At 44.2% G+C, this 26,303-nt stretch overlaps 1 protein-coding gene across 14 annotated transcripts in view; it reads right to left on the reverse strand.

The window, feature by feature from the left end:
- Window positions 1-26,303, reverse strand: part of gek (serine/threonine-protein kinase gek) — a 439,738-nt gene that overhangs the window by 18,584 nt on the left and 394,851 nt on the right. For 8 of the 14 annotated variants that reach the window (XM_067118311.1, XM_067118315.1, XM_067118314.1 and 5 more), the window contains one exon: window positions 24,376-24,396. The exons of 5 other annotated variants lie outside the window; for them this stretch is intronic. In XM_067118311.1, the coding sequence (XP_066974412.1) occupies window positions 24,376-24,396 (21 nt within the window). Of the gene's footprint in view, window positions 1-6,176; window positions 6,270-24,375; window positions 24,397-26,303 lie in introns of all 14 variants that reach the window. One more of the 14 variants, XR_010855605.1, reaches the window with a different exon arrangement.

A 26,303-nucleotide genomic window follows, 5' to 3' on the forward strand; every position in this document is an offset into this window, starting at 1 on the left:
ATGGGGGTAGGATACACGGACATATTCTATTCCAAAACATTAAAGCATGGTAATGGCTTTGAAATAGAGAAACTGCTAGCATTGAAACAATGCTTGTCGTTTCCTCACTGGTAAGAGAGCTACTGCAGGTGAATACTGCCTCTGGTTGGTGCTCATCTTAACCTGTAGTGGCATGGCTGTAAAGCCATGGGGTACCTCTACTTAACCAGGAGGTTCACAGCGAAGGATAGGACCAATGGCTACCAAAGCATATATAAGTGCCCTTGCCCTGGGCGCAGTACCAATATAAAAAAACCAGACAACGCTTTCACCTACACTGAAAACATCACAACCCATCCAATGAGACTGGTGGGTACTCCACGTATATAGTAACCCCCTGGCTCCCGAAAATTCGACACCCTACTTCAAGGCGAAGAGATAGTAGCAGAAAAAGATTCCTATGCTTCCCCTCCCAATACCATGCCAGCCACTGAAAATGGCCCCAAGGTACTGCAATTTTCAAACACTTTTCAACTTCTTTCAAATAGTGAGATGTGAAGATTGGTTCGCACTTCCAGTAGGCTGACTGTAGAATGGAAGTGAGGGACATATGTGCCTAAAAACTAATAAGGTAGAGACTGTCCTGACGTCATGAGCTTTCACTTTAAAAGTAGGCTACATGTCCTCCTGAATCTGAGAGTGGGCCTCAGAAATTAAGTCTTTGACAAAGAAGGACAATGTATTCTTAGTCGGAGGATGCAACAGGTTCTTGACAGAGCACCAGAGGTTACTGGATGGTCCTCTGATCTTCTCAGTCCTGCTCAGGTAATAACTTAAAGCCCTTTAGCAGGACAAAGAACTCTCTACTTCTCCACAGCCAAGGTATACATTAAGGTCTTGATGGAGAAAAAACAGGGCCAGGGCTTGGAAGGGTCCTCTTTCTTGGCTAAAAATCGAAGGGTAAAGTAGCAAACTGTGTCTGCTTGTGAATAAAATCTACCCTTCATCAATGGCTTGGAAGTCACTGATATGTTAGCAGTAGCCAAGGCCATGAGAAAGTGTTCCGAGTAAGGTTTCTCCGAGAAGAGGAACTGAGGGGTTCAAAAGAGGGACCTGTCAGTCACTTCAACACTACGTCCAGGTTCCAGGAGACCGGTTCTTCCTTTCTTGCGTAGATGTATCAAAGGATTTGATGAGGTTGTTAAGATCTGAGATTGACGCAAGATTCAGGACCCGTATTTAAACACCGAGCTAAACACAACTCGATAACCCTTAATGGTGGAGAACGAGAGATTCACAGATCTCCTCGGATAAAGAAGGAAATCCGCAATTTGGGTCACAGACTTCTCAGAAGAAGAGACATTGCATCTAAGACACCAGCTTCAGAAAATCGCCCCTTAGCCTGGAAGATGCGGCTAGAAAATCAATGCCTGCATCCTGCAATAACCTCTGTAGCACATCTTGAAAACCCTGACACTCTGACAAGCTTCTGGACAATCTGAGGCCTGTCAGGGCAAGAGTGAGGTTTTCTGAGTAGACACGGCTTTTGGAGAAGGAGTCTCGGAAAGTCCACCCACAACCACAGCAGGTCCTGGAACCAATCTTTCATAGGCCAGAACGGGGCTATCAGTCTCCAAACCCTGATGATTGGGGACCACAAACAGACGGTAGTAAAAGCCCACTAATTTGATGTCTGACTTCTTCTATGGCTCGCTTTCAAAGGAGAGAGGTGACCTCCTCCAAAAGGGCAGAATGTTTTTCCGAGCCTCTTGAGGAGGCCGTCAAAACAATGGGGGAAGGGACTAAAGGGAGGCTCTCCAAAAACGGAATGGAGTAGTCCTCCCTCAGAACTTTGACAATCCACTGTTCCGTCCCTCTGACACTTCATAGTCCTCCCTCAGAACTTTGACAATCCACTGTTCTGTCCCTTTGATACTTCATTTCTCCCAAAACTCAGGCAGACTGGCTCCCACTTGTGCAAGGACTTCTTCCTCATTTCTTGGGCAAAGACTTGAGCTCCTCTTGATAGTTCTGGCTGAGAAGCAGACATTGGAGTGGGTCCTAGACTGAACTTGGGCTTATCCCACGAAAGGGACGTAGCTGGAGAGAAGATACCGTCTTAAGAACAAACATGGATGAATCCTTGGGACGTCTGGAAGAATGCGCTAGAAGTCAACTTCCACTGGAGGTCTGACTGACTCCTTTAGTGGAAAGGGAGCATCATAAATCTCTTTTCTTCAAAACCCCCAAAGAGAAAAGAGCCGCAAGTTCAAGAGAGCCATCCCTGATGGTCTAGTCTGCACAAGAAAAGACTCCTAGCCAGTCTGAGGCGAAGTCTCCAACTAAATCATTGCCATCTTTAATCTTCTTGGCTAGCACTCTCACCATTCAGTCCAAGAAACTGAAAGCCCCAAGCAACTCAAAGAGGTCAGGTTTTGTTGACAAAAAACACCAAGCGTCGGAAAGAAGGAGTTTCCCCTTTGGCGTAGAAAAGAACACTCCTGTGAATTGGGCGAGAGGGAGGAAAGACAAAGGAAGCCTTACCTTGCTCCCTCTTTGTAGAAAACCAAACTTCAATCTCCTTTAGTGCCTTCCTAGAAGACGAGGAAAGCACCATTGTGGTAGGTGAAACCATGGCTGGCTAGAGCTAAAAAAGGGTAGTAGCACTCGCCCACATATATGGAAGGAGAGCAGCATAGGCTAGGAGACCCACAGTTGGAAAATGGGTGCTCGGCACTCCAAGCAGGAGAGTGATACTGTAGAGTTGGTGTCGGGTGCCTGGGAGCTGGCAACGGGCGCTCCAAACCGGGAGCCTCGGAACTGGCGCTGAGCACTTGGGAGCTGGCACTGGACACTCGGAAACCAGCGCCAAGCGCTTGGGAGCTGAGGCCAGGCGCACGGAAACTGGCGAACGGTCAGGAGCTGGTGTCGTGCGCTCTCGAGATGGGAACTTGAACGAAGACAAAGGGTGCCTGAGAGGAATCATTGGGTGCTTGGGAGCCAAATACTGGGATCCAACAGAAGTATGCTCAGGAGAGAAATACTCTGGACTGTCCCATGTGCTGCAGGAAGGTTGAGGACTGTGCCTGGCTCCTTAAACCGCTAACTGGGAATCGGAGAAGAGTGGCCAGCATCGCCTGCATGCCTCTTCTATGGACGAGACAAATCTAGAAAGCGCTTGCAGTGCTTCCAAGTCCGGGCTGGAGTCTTGAGAGTCAGACGACAACTGACGCACATCCACAGAGACGCTTTCCCAACGACTGTATGTAGAAACCTGGGAGCGATTAACAGGCTCAACTGAGGGGGCAACTACTCAAGGGCAAACCCGACTGGCCTCACTTGGACCTCCTTCGGTATGTCTTCTCCCATGTTTAGGGGCATATGACAGGGACCTTCATCTAGGAAAACCGGCGGGACGAGCAGCCACCTCCTCCACTTGCATAACACTTTCTCCTGTAGAGATGCCTTTCCAGTGGCTGTCTGCCAATACTACTTGGGAACGAGCAACATGTTTGACTGAGGGGGCAACTACCTGTGGGCCAACCCCCTCGGCCTCCACTGGACTTTCATAAGTCTTCTCCCAGGTTTACGGGAGTATGACAGTGACCTTAGTCTAGGACAACCAATGGGACGAGTAGCCACATTCACCACTTCACTGTATTCACTATTAGGTTAAATTCATGTTAAACCTAGACTTGAGACTGGCAATGGCAAGGGTCGGAAGCAAGGGAGCCAGGCGCGGGAGTAGGTGGATTAAAAGTAGGAGGTCTAGTAGCAGGAGAAAAAGTGGGAAGGGGGTTAAGAAGGAATAGCAGGGTTATCTTCTAACTTAGGCTTAGCTATGAGAAGCAGGCTTCTCAGCAATAGAGGCTGCATTCTTCTTCCTATCAATAACTTCTCTAGGTGAGATTTAAGTACCTTCTACTTAAACCAACTTGGCACCGGGCGCCTGAAAGCAGGAGCCAAGCACTCGGGTGTTGGCACCCATAAAGTATACGTCTCCTTACTGGGTCATATGAAAACTGATCAATCTGTTTTGCAACCTTCGCTACATTAGCGAAAACTAGATGAACTTGAATCAGACAGAATAACAACAAAAACTGGAAAACTGATCCTGAAATCTATCAAAGCTTGAAGGCTACTCAAAATAAGCAATAATACTTCACCAAAATCCAGCCATACAACCAAAAATCGGTAAACAAAAGCTGCAGCAAACCCCCGATGTCACTTGAGAGCCGGCAGACAAAATTATGTTTTCTGCTGAGTCGTTTCCAGTACTAAACTATCGAAGTGCTACCGCGATTTTTAAAATTTAAGCTGCTGCACTAGTTGAAACTATAGCTATGTAATTTCTTGGTAAGTTACTTTTATGAAAATGGCAGACTGGTGAGGTATAACACAATTAAATACAGTAATCTACTGTCCAAGGTAATGGCCAAAGCTTGGTAAGACTCCATTAAATTCTAAAACATATACACAAAATTATGGAAGTACTGAACATATAAATATACTGCTTCGCCTGAAATAATATATGTTTGTCTCAAACTAATGACAATTCAAGAATTAAACCAACCTTCATCAAGCCGTGATAACTGCTTTATGTTAAAATGAAACACTCATCACAACACATACATCCAACCATGCACTAAAATAAACTTTAAATAAAGACAATGTTTTTACAATAAAACACATTTTTCTACGGCCCAATTAATCATAAAACATCCTTACTCCATGCAGATGGACCTAGTCACACCAATCAGAAAGATTCTGCAGCTCACTCACTGGCCCAGATGGGAGGGCGTCATCCCTCTGTGTCAACCTCATCTCAAAGTGTATAGGGAAGGAAGGAGGGCACTCAAAGCTATTGATTAATGGGTTTGAAGAAAACTGTTTTATTGTAAAATCACTGCTTGATCTTAAGAATCTATAATCACAAAATAACGTAACTGCAGTTAAGGAAGGATGATGGTGCAGAAAGTCCTGGACATGCAGTCGACCAAGATGCAAGCAATTCAATCCCTCACTAGTGATAGGCAGTGAAACTATACTGGGCCAACCAAAATTAACGAACCTCCCATAAGTAATATGTTACCAGTACAGTATATAATCCCAAGGTTACACACTCATCAAGCACAGAGGCATGAAAAAAGATATTCCTGGATAACACATCCCTTCATGCTTTCCAGAATAATGAGGGATGAGAGCAATAAGATGATGATTGACCTGGATTGCTCCCAAAAATAAAACATGATCTTTCATGGTAACTAGTCCCAGCCAGTAACTATCATGAGATTTATAAATGGGTTGACAAAGCAACATGCCTCTAAGGATATCACAGAGCTCCTGGTTCTACTTAAAAGCTGAGGGAGCTCAAACCTCACCAAAAATTATAAGCAGCAGCAAACAGCTTAGAAGAAATAAGAACCGAAGGCAACTGTCACGGAGTGCTTATGAAAACACGTTATGTATTGAGGAAATGGAAACAATCCCTGATAGGGAATGAGGAGGAAAGGGCAAAACTTACTCTACCAACCTCCCACGTTAAACAAAGGCAAAAATAGAGAATGCCAGGCAAGAATCATATACTGTCTTTAATAATAATCATATTAAATACAAAATTACTCAAAGCCTTGAGCACATACAACTACGAAGTCACACAGACAAATGACGCCTTCCCTTCAGGGCCAGCAGAGTTGGCCATGTGCAGAGGGATTTCCCTCCTTGCAGGATCTTTTGTAGCTTGTGTGACTGGATTTGTTCACATGGAATAAGGTTTTTATGATTAACATGTTTGTAAGAACAAATGACTTTTACAAGACTTACTTTGCATCTCTTCTATAAACATAAACCAACACATTAGTAATATGCAGTAATACCTGATTATACATCATAACAGTACTACATTCTGGAAAACATATATGGTGTTAACAATTCACTGCTGCAGGGTGAGAACAGCTATTGCTGGCATGTCTGTGGAAGGTCTTGTAGGTCTCACAACCTTTGTGAAAACATGCCAAAAATAAATTGCCTGAAATCTACTACTTCTTGAGCAGATGAACATCCACTTTAAATCAAACTACAAAATAAACTGAATTATAAAATGCTGATACACCAGCTGTCAGCAAAAAAAATAAAAAAAAAAAGACATAAGGAGGATTAGTGTAGCATGTAGATGCTGCAAACGGCAAAGTTTTTACCATGGGCTGCTGTTGGTGCTCAGCTGACGGGAAACAGAGGCAGGCAACGGCTGCACCAGCTGTAACATGCGGCTCTCCAGCTGCCTTAACCTCCTGATCAACCACATGCCACAACCAGTCATTACATTACAATTGCTATTGGCTCATTAACAAAAGGCCCCCTACATTAAGACAAGTCTAGGAGTAAAGCTATAAATCTAAGTGGCAATTTATTTTGAAAATATTTTACCTTGGAAAAATAGACAGGAATGTCAAAAATTTAGCCTAAAAATTAAGCACATTATAAGCCAAGCTAGTCTTGGAATTCACTCTCCTCCTCCTCCTCTCCAGCATCTTGGCACATGACTGATTAAAATACAATTTGACAGACATATTCATAAATACAGATGATATGCTCAGCCATTTCTGCTGGATATTTTATGAGTAAGAAAATGAATCACAGACTTATAAGGAACAAACTCACAAGGAAAAGTAGGAAGAAAAAATATACAGAATAGCTTTTTGTGCATCCTCTGAATTAATTATGATTACTGTATAATGTGCAATAAACTAACATTTTTAAAATCTGTGCATTCAAGGTGTCTAATAAGGTTAGCAGAGTAGACAATGCCAAAAGAATATCTCCCATAAAATCACACAGCAAGAAATTTTACATCAACACTTGTCTTTAAAACTATTTCTTGACTACACTGATGACAAAGTTCTTAATAACAAAAGAAAATTGATTTATCTCTTCTAAATAAAAGCTTAAGGTTGAGAACAGTTATTGGCTAATTCCAAATAATTCTTATAAAATACATGTGACAAGTCCTCTTTTTACAGATATAATCTCTTTCAGAGCAGCAGCTAACAACTTGGTTTCACGTCAACAAGGCAGAGCCTTGGTATCTTCACAATGAAAACCCAACCAATACACAGCATTTCAGATTTACCCAAAAATGCACAACCTTGATTTCAGATTGACTCAGTTTGTGATGTGTGCCCCTGTTGTTTCATGTAGCTGTAACTAATATTACTGAACAAAATATCTTAAAAACTTTTCCCTTCATTTGCCAGTTCTGTAGCCAAGCAGTACAGAGACTTATTTCTAAAAAACATTTACAACTGAATTGAGTGTAGTCTAGTGAAGTAACAATCCAAACCTTGATCAAATTGACAAAAGCAACATTGCAAAACTTTAAATCACTGAGAACTAATTGGTGCTCCTACCTAGCAATAAATATGAAAAAATAACCTATCTGCTAAGATAACCTCATAAAAATACATTCAGCTTTAGAAAAAAAGTCAATACTGTAATGTACCATAAATCTTTATTTAAACAAATCTGTACATACTTTCCCTGCACTACAATAAACAACAAAGACTGGAAGCCAAAAGTTGATGCTAAAAGCAGGATAATGAACCATTTACAATTAAAATTCCTTAAATAAAATGCTTTCAGCACCAGACACTTGAAAACTTGAGAATGCAATCAAGGGACACTACAAACAATAAGATGATAACTTTTATTACATGGTGGGCATTATAATTAATTCTGAAATAAGCAGGTGTACTTGAAAAGTGTTCACCGCAATCGCTGGGGGTAAAAGAATTAAATAATATCAAGAGATATGAATGCTCACAGTAGTTTGTATCCATGCTCTCTGCAACCCAAGCTTTCAACAACTGCTGGAGAAAAAGTGAATGATTTACTGTACTGATAAACTGTCATAAGCATGGCAAATGTCTAGTACCTAAAACAAATTTTACTGTCTTATTAAACCAGGCCACTCAACACGAAGAGAGTTTTTCACAGGCATTAAAGTTTTACAATGTTGGCTATGCATAAAGTACAAGAGCTGCAGAGCTGTCAGAGCCAATGTATGCAAAAGAGTGGTGACTCAAGCTCACAATCCTTGAGCTCTAAGTAATCAACCAGATCAGTCAATGACCCAACTAGTAAGCACTGAAGTCGGAAATGGAAAGCCAGAGAAGGTTCAAAAGCAATGGAGATCCCAAAAATTAATTGAAAGAAATGAGAGAAAACAACTAGAAGAATGGAATTTTATAAGACTCCTTAAATGCTGGCTGGTACTTCAAACCACATTTCTACATTTTCCTCAGGGTTAGCAGCAAATGTACCACAAGCATCAAAACTGGGTGGACAAAAATCCAAACACAAAGAGTGGAATTTATTTGCTAAGAACAATCAATGCACATGCACAGGTCATGATGTTGCACTAAGGGTAAAAAAATTATAAAATGAGGAGAGGAGACAAAGAACAAATAGAACCATTCATCTTGAGACTCTGTGAAGGGTGGCCGAGGATAAATATTTTCAATATCTTTATGTCTTTAACAGTGTATCCCTTATCACAGAAGAGGACAATCTTAAACAAAAACCTATGCTAAGAGGGGACAGAAAAAGTGGGTCCAGTGAATTTCCCATCTAAACTTTCTTTTAGTGTGTTTTGGTGAATGACAAGATAGAATGTGAGGTGTGAAAAAGAAGCTTTGTAACATTAAATTCCATCCTCTTCAAATTCCTTTCATTCTCAGGTATATGGCACAAGCACTAAGGCTTTTTAAGCCCTTGTGTTACCTTCGAATGGCATCTTATTTACAGATTTGGTCTTCCTGCAAGGATGGTTAAGTTTTCTGTCTCCACTACTTTTGGGTTTGCAATCAGAAATACTTGAAACCACTGAATAAGAGGCCTCTCAAAATTTGAGGCCATCAAATAATCTGCTATATCATAAGGAACATCTGCCAAAAATACAAAATACAAATGAAACTCTTCTTGCCTTAACTGACAGTTTTTACCATATTTAACAGATACTATGGACTTTCAAGGACGTAACAAAATATTGTACTGGTTACCCCTACTTTACCACAACTTCATTTTATAATAATACTTTTACTCAAAGATCTGCAAACTTATGCCAATGCTGCACTCAATTTACAAAAATTGCTGCTAACAATGTCATTATGAAACTACGGATAAAGTTAAAGACTACACTCTTAAATAACAGTAACCAAATTCAGTCAGCAGAAACTCTGCTAAATCTTCCACATTAAACTTCAATCAGCAGTAACTAGACATTCTTTCATATAACAATCACCAAAGGGGTATTGTATAGAAGAAATATACACGAATTTACCAAGTAATTACATAGCTAACATTCCTAGTATTGGCAGCTAAAATCTGAAACTCATGGTAGCAATTCTTTTGTTTTGGCATAGGTATCTAACCCCACCCACTTTCGGGGAAGACGAGGAACAATGAGCAAATGGTTTCAATTTGTTTTTGCCCTTATGTCCATGCGAGGGGAGGAGGGAGGGCTCCCATTCTATAATTACTTGGTAAGTATATATAAAACTTTATTTTGTTAAAAAATGTCATTTCTGAGTCCAGTCCCGTGTCAGCCGGTGAAATTCCATTATAGCACGAATTTCTAGGTATAATATGCTAGATATACCAGAGAAAAAAGAGCTTTCAGGAAAGCTGGGGTTACTACCCCCAGATCGAGCGTCTTCTCTAGGTAAGACGTCGGTATATCGAAGGGTGAGTGAAAGATCACTACCACGGAGTCTTACTCGAAAGATCTCTCCCTACCAAAATCCCCAGAACAGAGCGGTGAGCCGTTACAGCCCCTACACCCAAACACCCGCCAGCTCGGCGACACCAGCGCCACCTACCTAATTCCATTTTCTAGCACGTGATTGCTACCTTTTCCTTTGTGTGCTCGTGCCCTTTTTGGATTTATTTTCATCTTTCGCCATGTCATCGAGCAGCTTTACCATCTCCAAGTTAAGTACCATCTTATTGTGGGGTTTTGTTCTATATTTTGGCTGTTATGGTCTCGTCTTTTCATAAATATTGAGATCTTATTATGACGCCACGGCGTCCTCCGCCAGCCATGTCGATCATGCAGGCGACCCCATCAGTTCTTTTCTGTTGGGGTTGTCTCCTTGTCGTTATAGATGTATTTTTGCCCCATGGTTCTCATCCTGGCGGGTTCCCTGCGGTGGCCCCCCCTTTTTTCTCGAATTTACGTATTATTGGCCTGTCGGCCTTTGTGAGGGTGATGCCATTCCCAGGTACCCCAGGTTGGGTTCCTTATTATTTTTAGTCTGTATTATGCTAATTATTTTATTCTTGGCGATGGTACTCTCTTTTTATTTTATTTTATTCATTGTTTACCTCATCGTGGTGGCGGCAGCCTCAGATCTAACCGCTTCCCCGAGGTAGGCTACGCACCCTATTGAGCACATTTTTGTTCCCATGTTTATGTGTGATGGTTATTTAGTGGAGTAGGCTTGTTTTGCTTCCATCCCCTTGCCCTTGGCGTGGAGATCAATCAGGTTGAGGGAGTTTTGGTTGCTGTTTCCTCCGGGGTCGTTTTTTGGTGGGCAGAGTGAGCCCCTTAGTTCTCTTCCTTCCTTTGGGGGAATAGAGTTCTTTGGATGTGTTTCCTCTAGGCTAGTCGCCTTCTTGCCCCCTCTTCTCGATCCCGGTTGGTTCTCGGCACAAAATTTCTCTCCTGTTTGCTTCCTCCTCCCCTCCGCACTCCTTCCATTTTCCTAGCCTTTACTAGGTTAGGGTCCCTATTAGGCTTCGCCTAGGCAGGAGTCGGGCATCGAGGCTTGGTCGCTTCCCTCCCTTAGTAGTAGGCCACCCTCCTAAGTTTCATTATTCTTGGAGTGGTGTATGTGTGCAGTTGAGCGGGTGATATTTTTCCCCTGTCTCCTGTTCTCTTTCTTCGTAGCCTACCTCTCTCCCCTACTCCACCCCCTCCCCCACCCTCCAGCCTTGCTCTACTCGTGCGGGTGACGCTAGATGGCGTTTTCTCCGAGTTCAGGGACTCCTCCATTTGGTAGAGGGATTCGCTCCCTCCCATACAGTCCCTAGCATCGCTGTGTTGGTGTTGGTGGTTCGTTTACTCGTAGCTCGAACGTGTCCGAACACTCTATCCCACACTTCTTTTCTCCCCGTCGGGTTACTTGGCTAGGGTATTATATTTGCTCCGGCTTATGTTATATATATACGAGCATCTTGCCCACCTTGTTTCTCCGGCGGGGAAGTAAGTGAGGAAGGGATTCATATAATTATATAAGGGGAGCGGATCCCTCCGGTCTCCGGAGTATTTACCCTTTGTACCGTCACTTGTTTAATGTTATTGTTTATGAATATACATATTTAGATAAGTGTGTTTATCTAACGGACCCTTGCGGTGAGTTCTTGTTGTCTCATTCCTTTCATTCCCCGGAGTATTCCGGGGTCTGGAAGCTTTTGCCTTCCACTCTGTGTATTTTAGAGCTTATTGGCCTAGTTTATGATAAGGGATTTCTTCTCCGCCGGAGTATTCCGGTTGTAGTCGAAATTCCCGGCCTTGCCGGCTTTAGATTGCTTAGAGTGGTGGGTTCATGTACTTTTTCCACTTACAGACTGTTCGCTGTGAGGAGCCGGGGTGTACCGCTTCACTACAACAACCCTACGGTCACGTAGTGTGCCGGACCCACGCTGGTTGTGCGGTCCGGCTCGACGACCTGGTAGTCTGGCACCCTGATGGTTGTGAGGTTTGCTTCGCCTTGTGCGCAACCGTCCAGGATGAGTCGGTAAGTGACAGTCTTCCTCCGTTTTACGCTCCTCATATTGTATACTGTTTACGTGGTTCCCGGACTGTTTTTTCGTTCTTGGCTAATTGCTGGTTTTCTTACAGGCGGACGAGTCCTCCAAGAAGTCTGCCTTGGAATCCCTCCGGGCCTGGGTGGCTGGGTTTGGTAGGAATGTTCCGTCGGGGAAGCCCTATGTCCTCGACGCCAAGTTGAGGGACCTGCTCTACCCCGGCGCACGGGTGGCGGCCGCAGTGCCAGAAGATCTTGCCACCCCCATCATCCAGCAGATCCGGGATGCGACCCAGCCACCCCAAGTGGATATCCTCTACGCCGAGGTTTCGGAGGACGTCGCCGCCTTAGACTTAGACCTGGAACCTATGAATACTGAACAGGACCAGGTGGTAAGTAGCGAGGTAGGTGAGGTTGTTGGGGCGGGCCCCCCCCTTTTTGACTCCCCAGCTTCATCCATTTCTTCCTTTGCAGGTTTTGTGAAGTCTTCCTCCTTGGGTGATAGAGCTCCATCAGCTATCCCCAAGTTGAAGTTGAAGACTTCATGGAAGGCGAAGGGCTATAAGTCCTCGTCCTCCAAGAAGGCATCGCCTTTCCCCCCGTCGAAGGCTAAGGTCTCAGCACCTGTAGCCTCCGGGAGCAAGTCTGGTTCCTCCGGCAAAGGCGCGAGTAAGAGGGCTGCAAAACCAAGCCCTCCTCGCCAGCCTGCCTTTGACGCGGAGGCCTTCGCGAACCAGCTATTTAAAAGGTTCATGGAGGATTTTGACTCAAGGTTCACCAAGATCTCCGAAAAGTTGGCCAGTCATGATAATATACTGGCGGGAATGGCTCGCCCACCCCCAGCCGAACCCCAGTATGTCATCCCCGACACAGCGGACCTCCGCCTTTAGATGTCGGTAACCCTTGGCGTTTACCCTCCGGGCCATCCAACATGATGGCAAACTTACAGTTGAAGGTCTTGGCACGAGACGGTTGGAGGAATTAGAATTCTTCCCCGCCGATCTCTTGCCCCCCTACCCAGGCTTCGTAAGATTAACAGAGGAAGCATGGGTACGTTCGGATAAGGTTCCTAGGGAGACTGTCATCGTCCCTAGGGACAAGCTCAGTCGGCTCTCCTGCGCACTCTGATGGAGTGGCAGGCAGAAAACACAAAATTGACTCCTTTCAAGGGCAACTTCACCATGTTTGCCCTGGGAGACAACTTACCCACCCCTTGTTTGAACAAAGTCGCTCTGGCTACGGCCCGAGCGTGCTTTGAAGGTAATCCGTTACCGCAGCTGAGGGAAACAGACCCCACTTCCCTGGTATTCCCGGGAAGTGACGAGTTCTGGGTGGATGCTCCGTCCACTTTCACTGTTGGGAAGCTGGACCCCTTCTGTGCTTCCTCACAGTTCAGTGAACAGCTCCCCAAGCTGCCGGAATCTTTGCTAAAGGCGGAGTTTGATGCCCGGTGCCTTACGGAAGCCACTGCCGTCTCCTGCGCGGATGAGCCATTTTTTCAAGTCTTGGCTAAGTCCCTGCTAGCTGGCTTTCAGTCTGACCTTTTCGAATTCATCATGGCCAGACTGGAATGCAGAAAATTCATTTTTGCTGATGCCACTATCCGTCACGAGCCTAACAAGCTTGTTAAGAGCTCGATCTGGGGGCCTAACCTCTTCCCAGAAGAAGAGGTTACGAATGTTATGGCTGAGGCTACAAGGGCCAACCAGAGTCTGCGCTCTCGCTGGGGCATTTCTGCCTACAAGCGCAAGACCCCAGAATCTGGCGGCCCCCAGACGAGAGGAGGCAAATGTTTCAGGAGACATAAGAGGCCCCACCATCAGGCGGTAGTTCAAGCCGTCCCGGTCTCGGCAGTGGCACAGCCCTCCACCTCAAAGGATCACCCCCAACAATATGTGCTGGTCCAACCAGCTCATTCCCTTGCTGCGCCCTCGTATGTTGCTTCGCCAGCATACAACCCCACCTATGAGGGCCGTGGATACTTTCACGGCCTTAACAGGATCGCAAGGGGGGGAAGAGGCAGGGCCCCTCATAGAGGAAAAGCCAACACCACCCCAAGAGGAAGACCTGGACGTGGTAGAGAGAACAAACCCGCTCCCTCCCACTGAGAGAACACAGGTAGGTGGTCGCTGCATTGGTTCAGGGACCAATGGACCTTCAGCCCTTGGGCACACAGCATTGTGTCCAAAGGTCTAGGATGGAGCTGGATCAAGGACCCTCCTCCTCTAACCAGGTTTTACCAGCCACCCTCATCAATCCTACAGAATTACGTGGCAGAATTGCTCAACAAACAAGCAATAAAGAAAGTAAGGCACCTAAAGTTTCAAGGCAGGTTATTCACTGTTCCCAAAAAGACTCCGATCAGCAAAGAGTGATCCTGGATCTGTCGCGTCTAAATCTCTACATAAAATGCGACAAATTTCGCATGCTTACGGTAGCTCAGGTACGGACTCTACTTCCGGCGTGGAGCCGTCACCACCTCTATCGATCTTTCAGACGCTTATTATCACGTCCCGATTGCGCGGAACTTCTCTCAGTTCCTCGGTTTCAGACTCGGGAATCAAGCCTACTCCTTCAGGGTCATGCCCTTCGGTCTAAACATTGCGCCCAGGGTATTCACCAAGCTGGCGGACACGGTAGTTCAACAACTCCGGTCCCGAGGATATCCCTAGCAGCGTACCTAGATGATTGGATAATTTGGGCACCAACAGTTCTGGAGTGTCAGAAGGCTACGTCCCATAGTCATCAACTTCCTGGAGTCGTTAGGTTTTCAACTGAACAGAGAAGTCCCCCGCCTGACTCGGAGTCCCGGTTTCAGTGGCTGGGTCTCCAGTGGGATCTGTCCTCTCACACGTTATCTCTCCCGCCTCCCAAGAGGAAAGAGATAGCATCTCTCACCAGGAAATTTCTCAAAATCAATCAGCATCCCGCCGATCCCAAGAAAGAGTCCTTGGGTCTCTTCAATTTGCCTCAGTGACGGACCTGCTCTTAAAAGCGAAACTAAAAGAAATAAACAGAGTGTGGCGGAGTCGAGCCAATGTCAAGCTCAGAGACAAGGTCTCCTCTATTCCTCGAATCTTAAAAACAAGACTGCGGCCTTGGACCACAGTCAGGGGCCTGTCCAAGTCAGTTCCGCTTCAATTTCCCCCTCCGGCATTAGTTGTTCACACAGACGCTTCCCTAAGCGGCTGGGGGGGATATTCACCAAAACAAAAAGTACAAGGAACGTGGTCCACAATGTTTCAGCAGTTCCATATAAACACCCTGGAAGCTATGGCGGTCTTTCTAACTCTAAAGAAAATCCGCCCCAACCGATTCATATCAGGCTGGTATTGGACAGCGCAGTGGTAGTTCATTGCATCAACAGGGGCGGCTCCAAATCAGGTCGAGTAAACCAAGTAATGGTTGCTATCTTCTCCCTGGCGAACAAGCACGGCTGGCACCTGTCAGCCACCCACCTAGCGGGGTGCGGAACGTGGTGGCGGATTCCCTGTTCAGGGCTACTCCGTTGGAGACGGAGTGGTCCCTGGACGGGAGTCTTTCAAATGGATTTGCCGGGTTCCAGGTCTCCAAGTGGATCTGTTCGCGACGGAGAGCAACTTCAAGCTCCCTGTTATGTGGCCCCGAACCTGGACCCTCAGGCGACGCCACGGACGCAATGACAGTAGATTGGAACAATTGGGAGAAAATTTATCTGTTCCCTCCAATAAATTTACTGCTGAAAGTATTACACAAACTCAGGACATTCAAAGGTCAACCAGCCCTAGTAGCCCCTATTGGCCAAGAGCAATTGATTCCCTCTTCTTCAGGAACTGGGATTGCGGAGTCTTTGGATTCCCAAGCCCATACTGACCCAGACAGTACAAACCAAGACTGTGTCAGCTTCCTCAAGAATTCAGAATGCCCTAGTTTTATGGACTTTATAAAATTCGCAGCCCAAAAAGGAGCAAACATTGACCCTGTCAACACAAGATAAAAGAGATTCTACTCTTAGACAGTATGACTCAGCAGTCAAAAAGTTAGCCTCCTTCCTGAAAGCATCTGAAGCCAAAATCATGACGACTAATTTAGGAGTTTCTTTCTTTAGATCACTGTTTGAGAAAGGCCTTGCTCCGGCCACTATTACCACAGTCAAGTCAGCCCTGAAGAAAGTATTTCTATACGGCTTTAAAATCGACCTTACAGATTCCTATTTTTCATCTATCCCCAGAGCATGCGCTGTCTGAGACCCGTATCACGCCCACATTCCGTTCGTGGTTTCTCAATGACGCCCTTAAGTTAGCATCAGAGATGGACAACTTTCAATGCTCTTATCAGGGTCTGTTAAGGAAGACTTTATTTCTGATTAGCTTGGCTTCAGGTGCTAGAATCTCAGAGCTATCGGCTCTCACTAGAGGTGATAATTTTGTGAACTTCCTCCCGTCCGGAGAGGTCCTCCTTTCCCTGACCCTAGATTCTTAGCCAAAACGAAGACCCACAAGACAGGTGGTCTCCTTGGAAGGTGGTGCCCCTTCCACAAGACCAGTCTTTATGTCCAGTTTATACACTTAAATCTTACCTTTTAAGAACTCCACAGAGTAAGTCGGGTCCTCTTTTTATCAGGGAGAAAGGTGGTACTCTTTCACTGAATGCTATAAGACAACAAATTCTGTATTTTATTAAACAGGCCAACCCAGATTCAGTTCCTAAGGTTCATGATATTCCAGCAGTTGCTACTTCCATTAATTACTTTCATAATATGGACTTCTCAGAACTATCTAAATATACGGGTTGGAAATCACCTCTAGTGTTTAAACGCCACTATTTAAAAATCGCTCAAGCCCTGAAATTTTCTACAATAGCTGTGGGAAGTGTCATCTCCCCACCTTAACTAATCATATCCTTATCCTATCCTTTCCCCCCCCCGCCTGCCTCATTTACTTCTCTGCTTATCCTCCTGGTTGATCATGCCTCACTGCCTGGCTCCTCATATTGATGTATCTTGTCTCTGTTGAGTGGAAACTGTAATCTGACATGTTATGATTGTTTTTTCTTGTGGGGTACTGGGCGGTTTTTATTTTGCTCCATGTACCCCAGATATATGTATATGTACTGTATATTTTATTTCCCATTGATTTTGTCTCTTACGTGTTTAGCTTCAGTTTACGTGTGTAGCTTTAAGATTGTATATGCATTTAACCTATGCAAATTTCATATGTCGTTATGCTTTAGTAGTATTAAGTACTTTTGGGGCCTCTTCCCCGTCGTGCCGGGGACTTCCCCACTTTTCATAATATTAAGTCTTTGATGTGCCTTAGGTTTAGTGTTCTTGCTACATGTAAGAGATTCCCTGATTAAAACTATTTTCGTAATTTATGTTTTTTTCTTCAGATTACCCTCTTTTCCTCGTAGTTTGCAGCCTTGGCATGATTCTCTATCACTATTTCACCGGCTGACATGGGACTGGACTCAGAAAAGGGATTTTGACAAAGGAAAATCTATTTCTGAGGAAGGTCCCGTCACCCGTGACCCTCCCTGACTCACCTATTGCTCCCCACTACTTGCACATGCCAAGTCTGGGGTTAGTGCTAGCATGGAATGAGGTAGGTGGCGCTGGTGTCGCCGAGCTGGCGGGTGTTTGGGTGTAGGGGCTGTAACGGCTCACCGCTCTGTTCTGGGGATTTTGGTAGGGAGAGATCTTTCGAGTAAGACTCCGTGGTAGTGATCTTTCACTCACCCTTCGATATACCGACGTCTTACCTAGAGAAGACGCTCGATCTGGGGGTAGTAACCCCAGCTTTCCTGAAAGCTCTTTTTTCTCTGGTATATCTAGCATATTATACCTAGAAATTCGTGCTATAATGGAATTTCACCGGGTGACACGGGACCTTCCTCAGAAATAGATTTTTCCTTTGTCAAAATCCCTTTTTTATATAAGTGACTTACCAAGGAAATACATAGCTGATTCCACATTGACAGGAGGTAGGATACAAGGACTACTCTACCCCAATACATTATTTAATGTAATGAATTTGAGAACAGAAAATTTGCTAGCATTAGGACAATGCTTGTTGTTTCCTTACTCATGGCCCTTGATCGCCTACTAAGTCAGTGGGAGACTTACAGCGAAGGACATCACCGAACACTAATAAGTTATACAAAACTGCCCCTGCCCAGGGGACAGTACTAAACAAGACAACCAGATAACACTGTTACCTACACCAAAAAGTTTAAAAAACACCACCACCCAACCATTAAAAACCGGAGGGAATCCAAGTACTTATTAGCCCCAGACTCCCCTAGAACTCAACACCGTACATCAAGGTGATGAAAAAGGATGGAAGGGATGCTTCATGCATTCCCTCCCCCAACACCATGCCAGCCACCGACAAAGGACCCAAAGTACTGCATTCATTAAAAACTGTTTCTACGTTCCTTAAATATTGGGATGCAAATAATGATTTACATCTCCAATACGTTGCTTGGAGAATGTCTGTTTAAACACTAAGGACATAGCCACTGCCCTGATTTCAAGTGCTTTTACCTTCAGAGAAGGTAAAAGCTCTTTTCCTACTTGGGAGTGGGCTTCTCTAATGAGTTCTCTTAGGAAAAAAAGAGAGAGCATTCTTCGTAAGAGGATGTGAAGGATCTTTGACCGAAGTCCACAAATTACTTGGAGATCCCGTTAACTTCTCAGTCCTCTTCGCGTAAAACTTTAAAGCCCTTACAAGGCAAAGAGCTCTTTCTTCCTCCTCAGGTCCTAGTATTTCTCCCAAATTCTTGACCTTAAAAGAACGAGGCCAGGGTTTAGACGGATTCTCATTCTTTGTAAAAATCCAAGTGTACAGGAACAGATCGCTTCTCCTCCAGAGAAACCAATCCTTCTATCTACGGCCTGTATCTCACTAACCCTCTTAGCTGTAGTAAAGGCTACCAGAAAGAGGGTCTCCTTAGTCAGATTCCTGAGAGAAGAGATGCTGATAGGCTCAAAAGGCAGTCCAGACAACCATTCTAAGACCACATCTATGCTCCAAGATACTGGTTCTGTCCTCTCTTCCTCACTTGTATCAAAGGATTTTATTACATCAGAGGTCCTGATTTGAAGATAAGTCAAGGCCTTTGACTGAAGACTGAGCTAAACATAACCCTGTAGCCCTTTATAGTTGGAGAGGCCAAGCCTCTGGAGGTTCTGAGGTATAAAAGGAAATCTGCAATCTCTGCCAGAGTTGTTTCAGAACAGATTTCATTCTTTCAGCACCAAGTGTGGAAAATGAACCACTTGTTCTGGTAAACGCTGCAGAAAGATTGACATTTGCATTTCCAGACAGCTTCTGCAGCTGCTCCCAAAACCCCTTAGCTCTGAGGAGTCTCTTGACAGTTTGTACCCAATCAGAGCTAGAGTAGACATCCCTTGGTGAAATTTTCGGACATGGGGTTGTTTGAGAAGATTGTGTCTTTGAGGAAGCAGTCTTGGAAAGTCTACCAGAAGACCCATGAGGTCCAGAAACCATTCCTTTACAGACCAAAATGGAGCAATCAGAATCATCAACACATTCTAGAGGGACTGGAATATGTTCAGCACCTCTCTTATCATTCCGAAGGGAAGGAAAAGCATACAGCTCTTTGTTGGACCAGTCCTGAAGCATTGCATCTGTCATCCATGCCAACAGATCTGGGACTGGTGAACAAAAAAGAGGGAGATGATGGTTTTTGGACATCGCAAAGAGGTCCAGAGTCGGTCTTCCCCACAGTCTCCACAGGACCGAGCAGACTAAAGGATGTAGAGTCCACTCCGTGGGAATGACTTGACTGCTCGGCTCAGCTTATCTGCCAGCACATTCAGTTTCCCCTAGACGAATCTTGTCATAATTCTCGTCCAGTTCTGTTTGGCCCAGAGAAGCAGATCCCTCACTGCTTCGCAGAGCGAAAAGGAATGAGTTCCTCCCTGCTTGCTTATGTACAACAAGGTTACTGTGTCCTCAAAATGAACCGCTATGGTTTTGTCGTACACCTCCAAGGAAAAGGCTTGAAGACCCAAGTGAATAGCCTTTAGTTCCCTCACATATATGTGTAGTTCCTTTTGATCTTGCAACCATGTCCCGTAGACTTCCCTGTCTCCCAGGAGAGTGCCCTAGCCCAAGTCCGATGCGTCAGCAATGAAGCTTAGGTTGGGGTTCTGAGGTGAAAGGGACTTCCCTTCTATCAACCTGCTTTTTGACCTCCACCAAAGCAGGTGTTTCTTGATGTTCTGGGTCAACGGAAACACGAAAGAGTCTGGATGCCTTTTTCTGTCCTAGCTGGCTCTGAGGAAGAATTGCAGTACTCTTATTTGAAGCCTCCCCAGGGAAACAAACTGTTCTATTGAGGCCAATGTCCCAAGGAGACTCATCCATTTGTTGGCCAAGCAGCTCTGAAGGGAGAGAAACCCATCTCTCATACGGAGACAGGACTCCACTCTCTTTGGAGCTGGAGAAGCCCAAAAAACAAGAGAGTTCAGAGTCATCCCCAATTAACTATTTCCTATGAAGGAGCCAGCTGAGACTTCTGACGATTGATCAACAATCCTAAATCCTGAGTCAACAGAAGAGTTTTCCGAAGGTCCACACGCATTGTTCCTTAGTCGGGGAGCGAAGAAGCCAATCGTCTAAGTAAAGTGAGATGTTTATTCCCATGAGATGAAGCCAAGATTCCAGGGGGGCCAGAATCCGCCGTAAAAACTTGAGGGGCCATTGTTAATCCAAAACACAGAGCTTGAAATTGGAAGATTTGGTCCTGAAATACAAATCTTACATACTTCCTTGCATCTGGGTGTATGAGGATGTTGAAGTATGCATCTTGTATGGCTATTGAGACCATCCAGTCTCTCTAATGAATAACAGCAAGAATGGAGCAATTCGTCTCCATACAAAACTTCGTCTTGAGAACAGTCGTTCAGTGCACTTACATCCAGGACTGGTCTCTAACCACCTGTAGCCTTGGGGACTACAAACAGGCTATTGTAGAACCCCTCTGAGCTCAGATCTGTGACTACCTAATTGCCCTCTTCTCGAGGAGGGAGTGTACTTCCTCTGTGAGAGCTGAAAACCTCTTCGAGCCTATGGAGTAGGCAGTCAAGCTGATGGGCTTCCTGACTAAGGGAGGTTGATCTGTGAATGAGATTGAGTAGCCAAACCTAATAACTTCCATTACCCATTGTTATGCCCCTTTCTCCTTCCAAATCTCCCAAAAGAGAGGGAGCCTGGCACCTACAGAGGCATGGAGGACATTTGGTTCATTTCTTGACTGAAGACTTGGATGACGATTTCTTAATCGAATGAGGGGTGAAATGCACGTTAGTATGACCTCTTGGCTGAGCCCTTCGCTTGTTCCCACGAAAGAGAAAGGGCTGCAGAGGAGAGAATGTCTTGGAGCTAAATGGTGGAAGCTCCTTAGGACACCTTGAGGAATGTACCAAAAGATCTTCCGTCAACTTCGTTTGTAAAGCCGAAGCAATATTATTCACCACTGCCTGCGAGAACAAAAACTCACATACCAGAGGGGAGAAGAGAAGGGCAGATTTTTGAGCTGTGGTGACTCCCTTCAAGGTGTGAGAGCAGCAAAGCTCCCTCTTTTTTATTATGCACATGGCACAGAGAGAGGCCAATTCATGAGAACTGTCTTTAATCGCCTTATCCGTACAGGAGAGAACTCCAAGAATATCTGAGATAAATCCGACAGTGCCGTAGGGTGTTCCTGAATCTTATGCGCTAGAGCACCCATCGTCCAGTCTAAAAAAAACTGACCACTTCAAAAATCTTAAACATGTTCTTCAGCAAATGGTCAAACTCGGCTGCGGAGAACATTATCTTGGCTGCCGAAAAGGCTGACCTACAGGAAGAGTCAATCAGACCGGAAAGTTCCCCTGGGAGGAGGCAGGAACCCCCAAGGAAAGAGCTTCTCTGGTGGCATAACACTGACACCTCTTGTAGGGGGATACCTGAAACAAGCATTCCCTTTCTCCCTTTTGTCCGAAAGCCAAGTCTCAACTTCGCTCTGTGCTTTCCTTGCAGAGGTGGATAGCACCATCTTAGGTAACTTAGAAGACTCGCTCAGAGGACCACTCATCTGAAAGGTTGATGCAGGTGAAGATGGAGCAGCCGGAGAGAAAAAGGTGGGAAAGCTGCATAGAAACTGCAATAGTGCAGCATAAGCAGGAGGAGGGGAATCTTCCTCTGGGTCCTTATCCACATCCTGCTAAACCAAAGAGACCGGAGACAACAACAAATCTTCAGCAGGCTTCACAGACACGGAGGGTTTCTTTAAAAATCCTAAAATGTCATCTAGACGCTACTGAATAGGGGCAAGAGACGGATCCAAACATACCAACACCAAAGCTTGCTGCAGAGGAGGAGGAGCTGTTACTGAATAGCCTGGCGCCAGGCGCTTAGAAGAAGGTTCAGGATAATCAGATGACATTACATGGTGAAGATTCTCCAAGCAAGTGGGCGCTAATGGGCACTCGGAAGTTTGTGGCTGCTCAGCAGTCACTGGCCATGCAAGAGACACTGAATGCTTGACTGCCACTGACTGCTTTGGCACCAAAGAACACTTGGGCATCAAAGGAAGCTCGGGCGCTACTGGATGCTCAGGAGTTACTGGAAGCTCAGATGCCAATTGGCGCTCTGGAGCTGCTGCACTAATTGGCGCTACTGGCCACCTGCACCTTGAAACATTGGGAGAAGGAGCAGGAGAATAATGCTCTGCTGTGCCAACTAGCACAAGAAGAAGCTTGAGTCTAGAAACATCAGGAGAAGGTTCAGGAGACAAGCACTCTGGTACTGCTGCGCTATCTGGCTCTGCTGGGCGCTTGCGATGGCTAACGTCAGGAGAAGGATTGGGGGAAAAGCACTCCTTGCTATCCCAAAAACTGCAAGATGGGTGAGACTCCTTCACCTTCTTGCATGGCACCTGAGGCGAGTGAGACACTTCCGCTGCAGACCTTTTCAGTGGTCTTGACACATCACTGAAGTGCCACTGGTGCCTCTGTTCAGGGCTGGAAGCCTCTGAACTAGAAGAAAGACGGTGTGCCTCTGAAAAGACACCTTTCCAATGGCTGTCATGCACTGTCGTCACCTGGGATTTTACAACAGGTGCAACTGAGGGGCCGACTACCCGTGGGCAGACCCCACCGACCTCCCTTGGGCCTCCGGTATGGCTTCTCCCAGGTTTGGGGGAGTATGCCAGGGACCTTCGCCTAGGAGAATTGGCGGGAAAAGCAGCCAGCTCCTTCACTAACACTTCACTTTTATCACTAACTTTATGTTCTACCAAGAGATGCACTGAAACCCCTAACTGAGCCACTGTGTTCACTAGTAACTCATATTTTCGATCGAATTTAGACTCCAGATCAGCAATGGCACTGAGGTCAGGATCAGGTGGTACAATTGAAGAGGTGGGAATGGGAGAAATTACAAGCAAAGATACAATAGGTACATCCACAGAAGACCTAGCAGATTCCTGACTAGCTACAGTCTTGTTACGGTTAATGGTCGCTTTTCACTTCCTCTCCCTCTGTAGCTTTGATAGATGAGAACTCAAAATTTCCAGTGTTTGGATCCCAACCCTCACATTCAGTACATGGTTTATCTATTGAACACACTTGACCCCTGCAAGTCATGCACAAATTCTGAGAATCATACTTAGCAGAGGTTAATCTTGTATTGCAGCCTTTGCCGCAATACCGAGTACTACTCGCACTTGTGTCTGACATCGTCACTAAACAGGTCAAAAATTAAAGTACAAAGTCACTAAACAGGTCAAAAATTAAAGTACAAAGTCACAATCAAGAAGTCAAATCCGTGAAATTCCAAGGTTTTAATAAAAAAAAAAAACCCTATCTATCTAATTGCCAAAAGGCTACTGAAAGCAAAAAATTCTTCACAGATCAAAATACAACCAGTTCCAAATCCAGCTGCTGCTAACAACCTACGTTATAAGCTAGCAGAAACAAATTGAAACCGTTTGCTCAGTTGTTCATCTTCTTCCTCTCAAGTGGGCGGGGTTAGACACCTACACCAAAACAAGAGAATCACTCCAGCGAGTTTCAAATTTTAGCTTCCAATACTAGAAATGTTAGCTATGTAATTACTTGCTAAGTCACTTATATAAAAGTCAATTTTAGAGGTAACATCTATGATGAATTGGAAATACCTGTTCTTTTTTATTTTTCAGCTCCAAAAATAACTCAATATACCACCTCACCCCACCTCTGCTTCTCTAGCAAATACCTTTAAATACTGTAGACCTCTTAATGCCAGCAACTTCCAGAAGAGTAATTTATCAAATCTTTCAATAACCACAATTCAATGCAATCTACAGTTTTCAAACGAAGTTTGGTGTCATGTGGAAAGGCTTCAAAGAGCTAAATGCATTAATTTACTACAAGCAGTCAATAACTATAATTGCATAAAATAACAAACCAAATTGGATACGTACTGTACTGAAAACCAAGAAAAATTCAGTGACCATGCTTAGGCAGGATAAAAATTCCAAGGAAAATATGTGCATATAAAAATAAAAACGTGCAGATACTCTGAAGCACTAGCATGAAAAAGGAAACTTTCGTCTGACTAACCTGTCTAACCGGCAGCTAAAACTGGTGGGACAATGAAAAAAAAACAGAAAAGAGCAGGAGAAAATCAATATTCTTGAAGACAGCCTAAAATCACTCCCTTAATATAACTAGATCTAGTTTTATAAAGTTTGCCAGCTTGGTGATTAGTGAATTACAAACTCATCGAATACCCTACAAGCAGACCTAATCCAACTGTGGACATAACCTTACCACAAAGATCCTACCTATATAGGATTTTTGGCCTGTGCTATAATTGCATAATAGGAATAAATATAACAAATACACAAAACTATGATTTCATATACGGAGTACAGCGGGGATTACATTCTGAGGGTGTGACGATAAACAAAAATCGCTGGGAAATCGGTCATTTTCGGCGCTTTTTCTGCGATTTTCGGGGCTTATCGGCACCGAAAAGCACAGAGTTTTGGTTATCGGCGCCTCTGTTAGGTATGTATCGGCACCAATACCCAATTATCAGCGCCAATAAGCAGAAATCGGTAATTTTCGGGGCCAAAATTGCAGCTTTTCATCGCTAGACAAGCGCTGTAAAGCCGGATCGCCATTAACTGAGCCCGCAGTTAACCAGGGACTGCCTGTATATACATGCACTTTGCGCCAAATACAGTAAAGCCCCCGTATTCGCAGTCCATGATTCACGGACTCACCTATTCGCAGATTTCCCTATGGAATATATATACGCATTATTCGCTGAAAATTCGCACATTTGCAGTATTTTTCACTGAGAAATATTCACTAATTACTGTATTTTCACAACTAAATGCACTTTTTGTGATAAAAATATTAATATACGCAGATACCCAGGTAGTGCTCGAGTTACGATAATTCACCTTACGATAATTCGATGGGGTAATTAATACCGATATGACAATATTTAAAAATATTTTTAAATTTACCACAGGCGCAGGCAGCAGCGTACAATCGGGCAGCGAAAGACACCAAATTACAACAGACCCCCTTCTTTTCCTCCATCTCTTTATCCCATCCTCTAGTTAAAAAGGTAAAAGAGAATAATAAAAGTATTGTTAGTAACATTATACTCTTGCGTAAATGCATACAGCCATAAACAACCGAACAACAAGCTGTTTTGCTTATGAACGAATCGGATAACAGCTGTTTTGCTTGTATTTCAACCATAGTACAGTAATAAACAATTACCATAGTTACAGTACACATGAAGTCAAGTAGAATAGGACTGATATATTTTTACATTACGGATAAAAGATCGGCAAAGAAATTTACTGCTAAATTTAAGCTGCAAGTTGTAGCTGAAGCTGAGAAAACAATGTTCAAGCTGCTAATAACTATAAATTATCGTGCATCGGCAACACGAATGAAATTCGATCGTGATTAAAATTGGAGAGGAAGTATTATAATCAAAACTACTGAGCATGAAAGAACACATATTACTGCTATTTTTACGACGATAAACAATAAATGCGTAAAGCTTGTATTATGATGAAATCAAGTGAAAATGGCGAACGGAATCTTGATTTTTTTTTTTTTACACAAAACAAACATGCCCCCAAACGGCCAACGTCATCTATTAGCGAAAAAAATAACTAAATTAATTTCACAACGAGACATATTTAAGTTGTATTTAGACTTAAAAACACTTCGTATAATGAAAAATAACCTTGCCCCATATAAATAAAGTATCTACAGATTCATTTACGCTAACTAGAAGCAAGAAAAGCGCTCTGAACTGAGTTAAATGTGGCGAAATAAACTTACCGCGTACTTGATTTCCAAACCAAAACATTGATCGCTTTGATCGCAATTTATAATACAAAAGCAATATAATATATACAGTATTATTGGATACAGTGAATTAAAGCATAACATTTGAAAAGATCCCTGGAAAAGATGCATATTCGTTATGCTGATGATTGTATAATACGATATTA

This window comes from Macrobrachium rosenbergii, chromosome 16 (genome assembly GCF_040412425.1).
Source record: "Macrobrachium rosenbergii isolate ZJJX-2024 chromosome 16, ASM4041242v1, whole genome shotgun sequence".
Lineage (NCBI taxonomy): Eukaryota > Metazoa > Arthropoda > Malacostraca > Decapoda > Palaemonidae > Macrobrachium > Macrobrachium rosenbergii.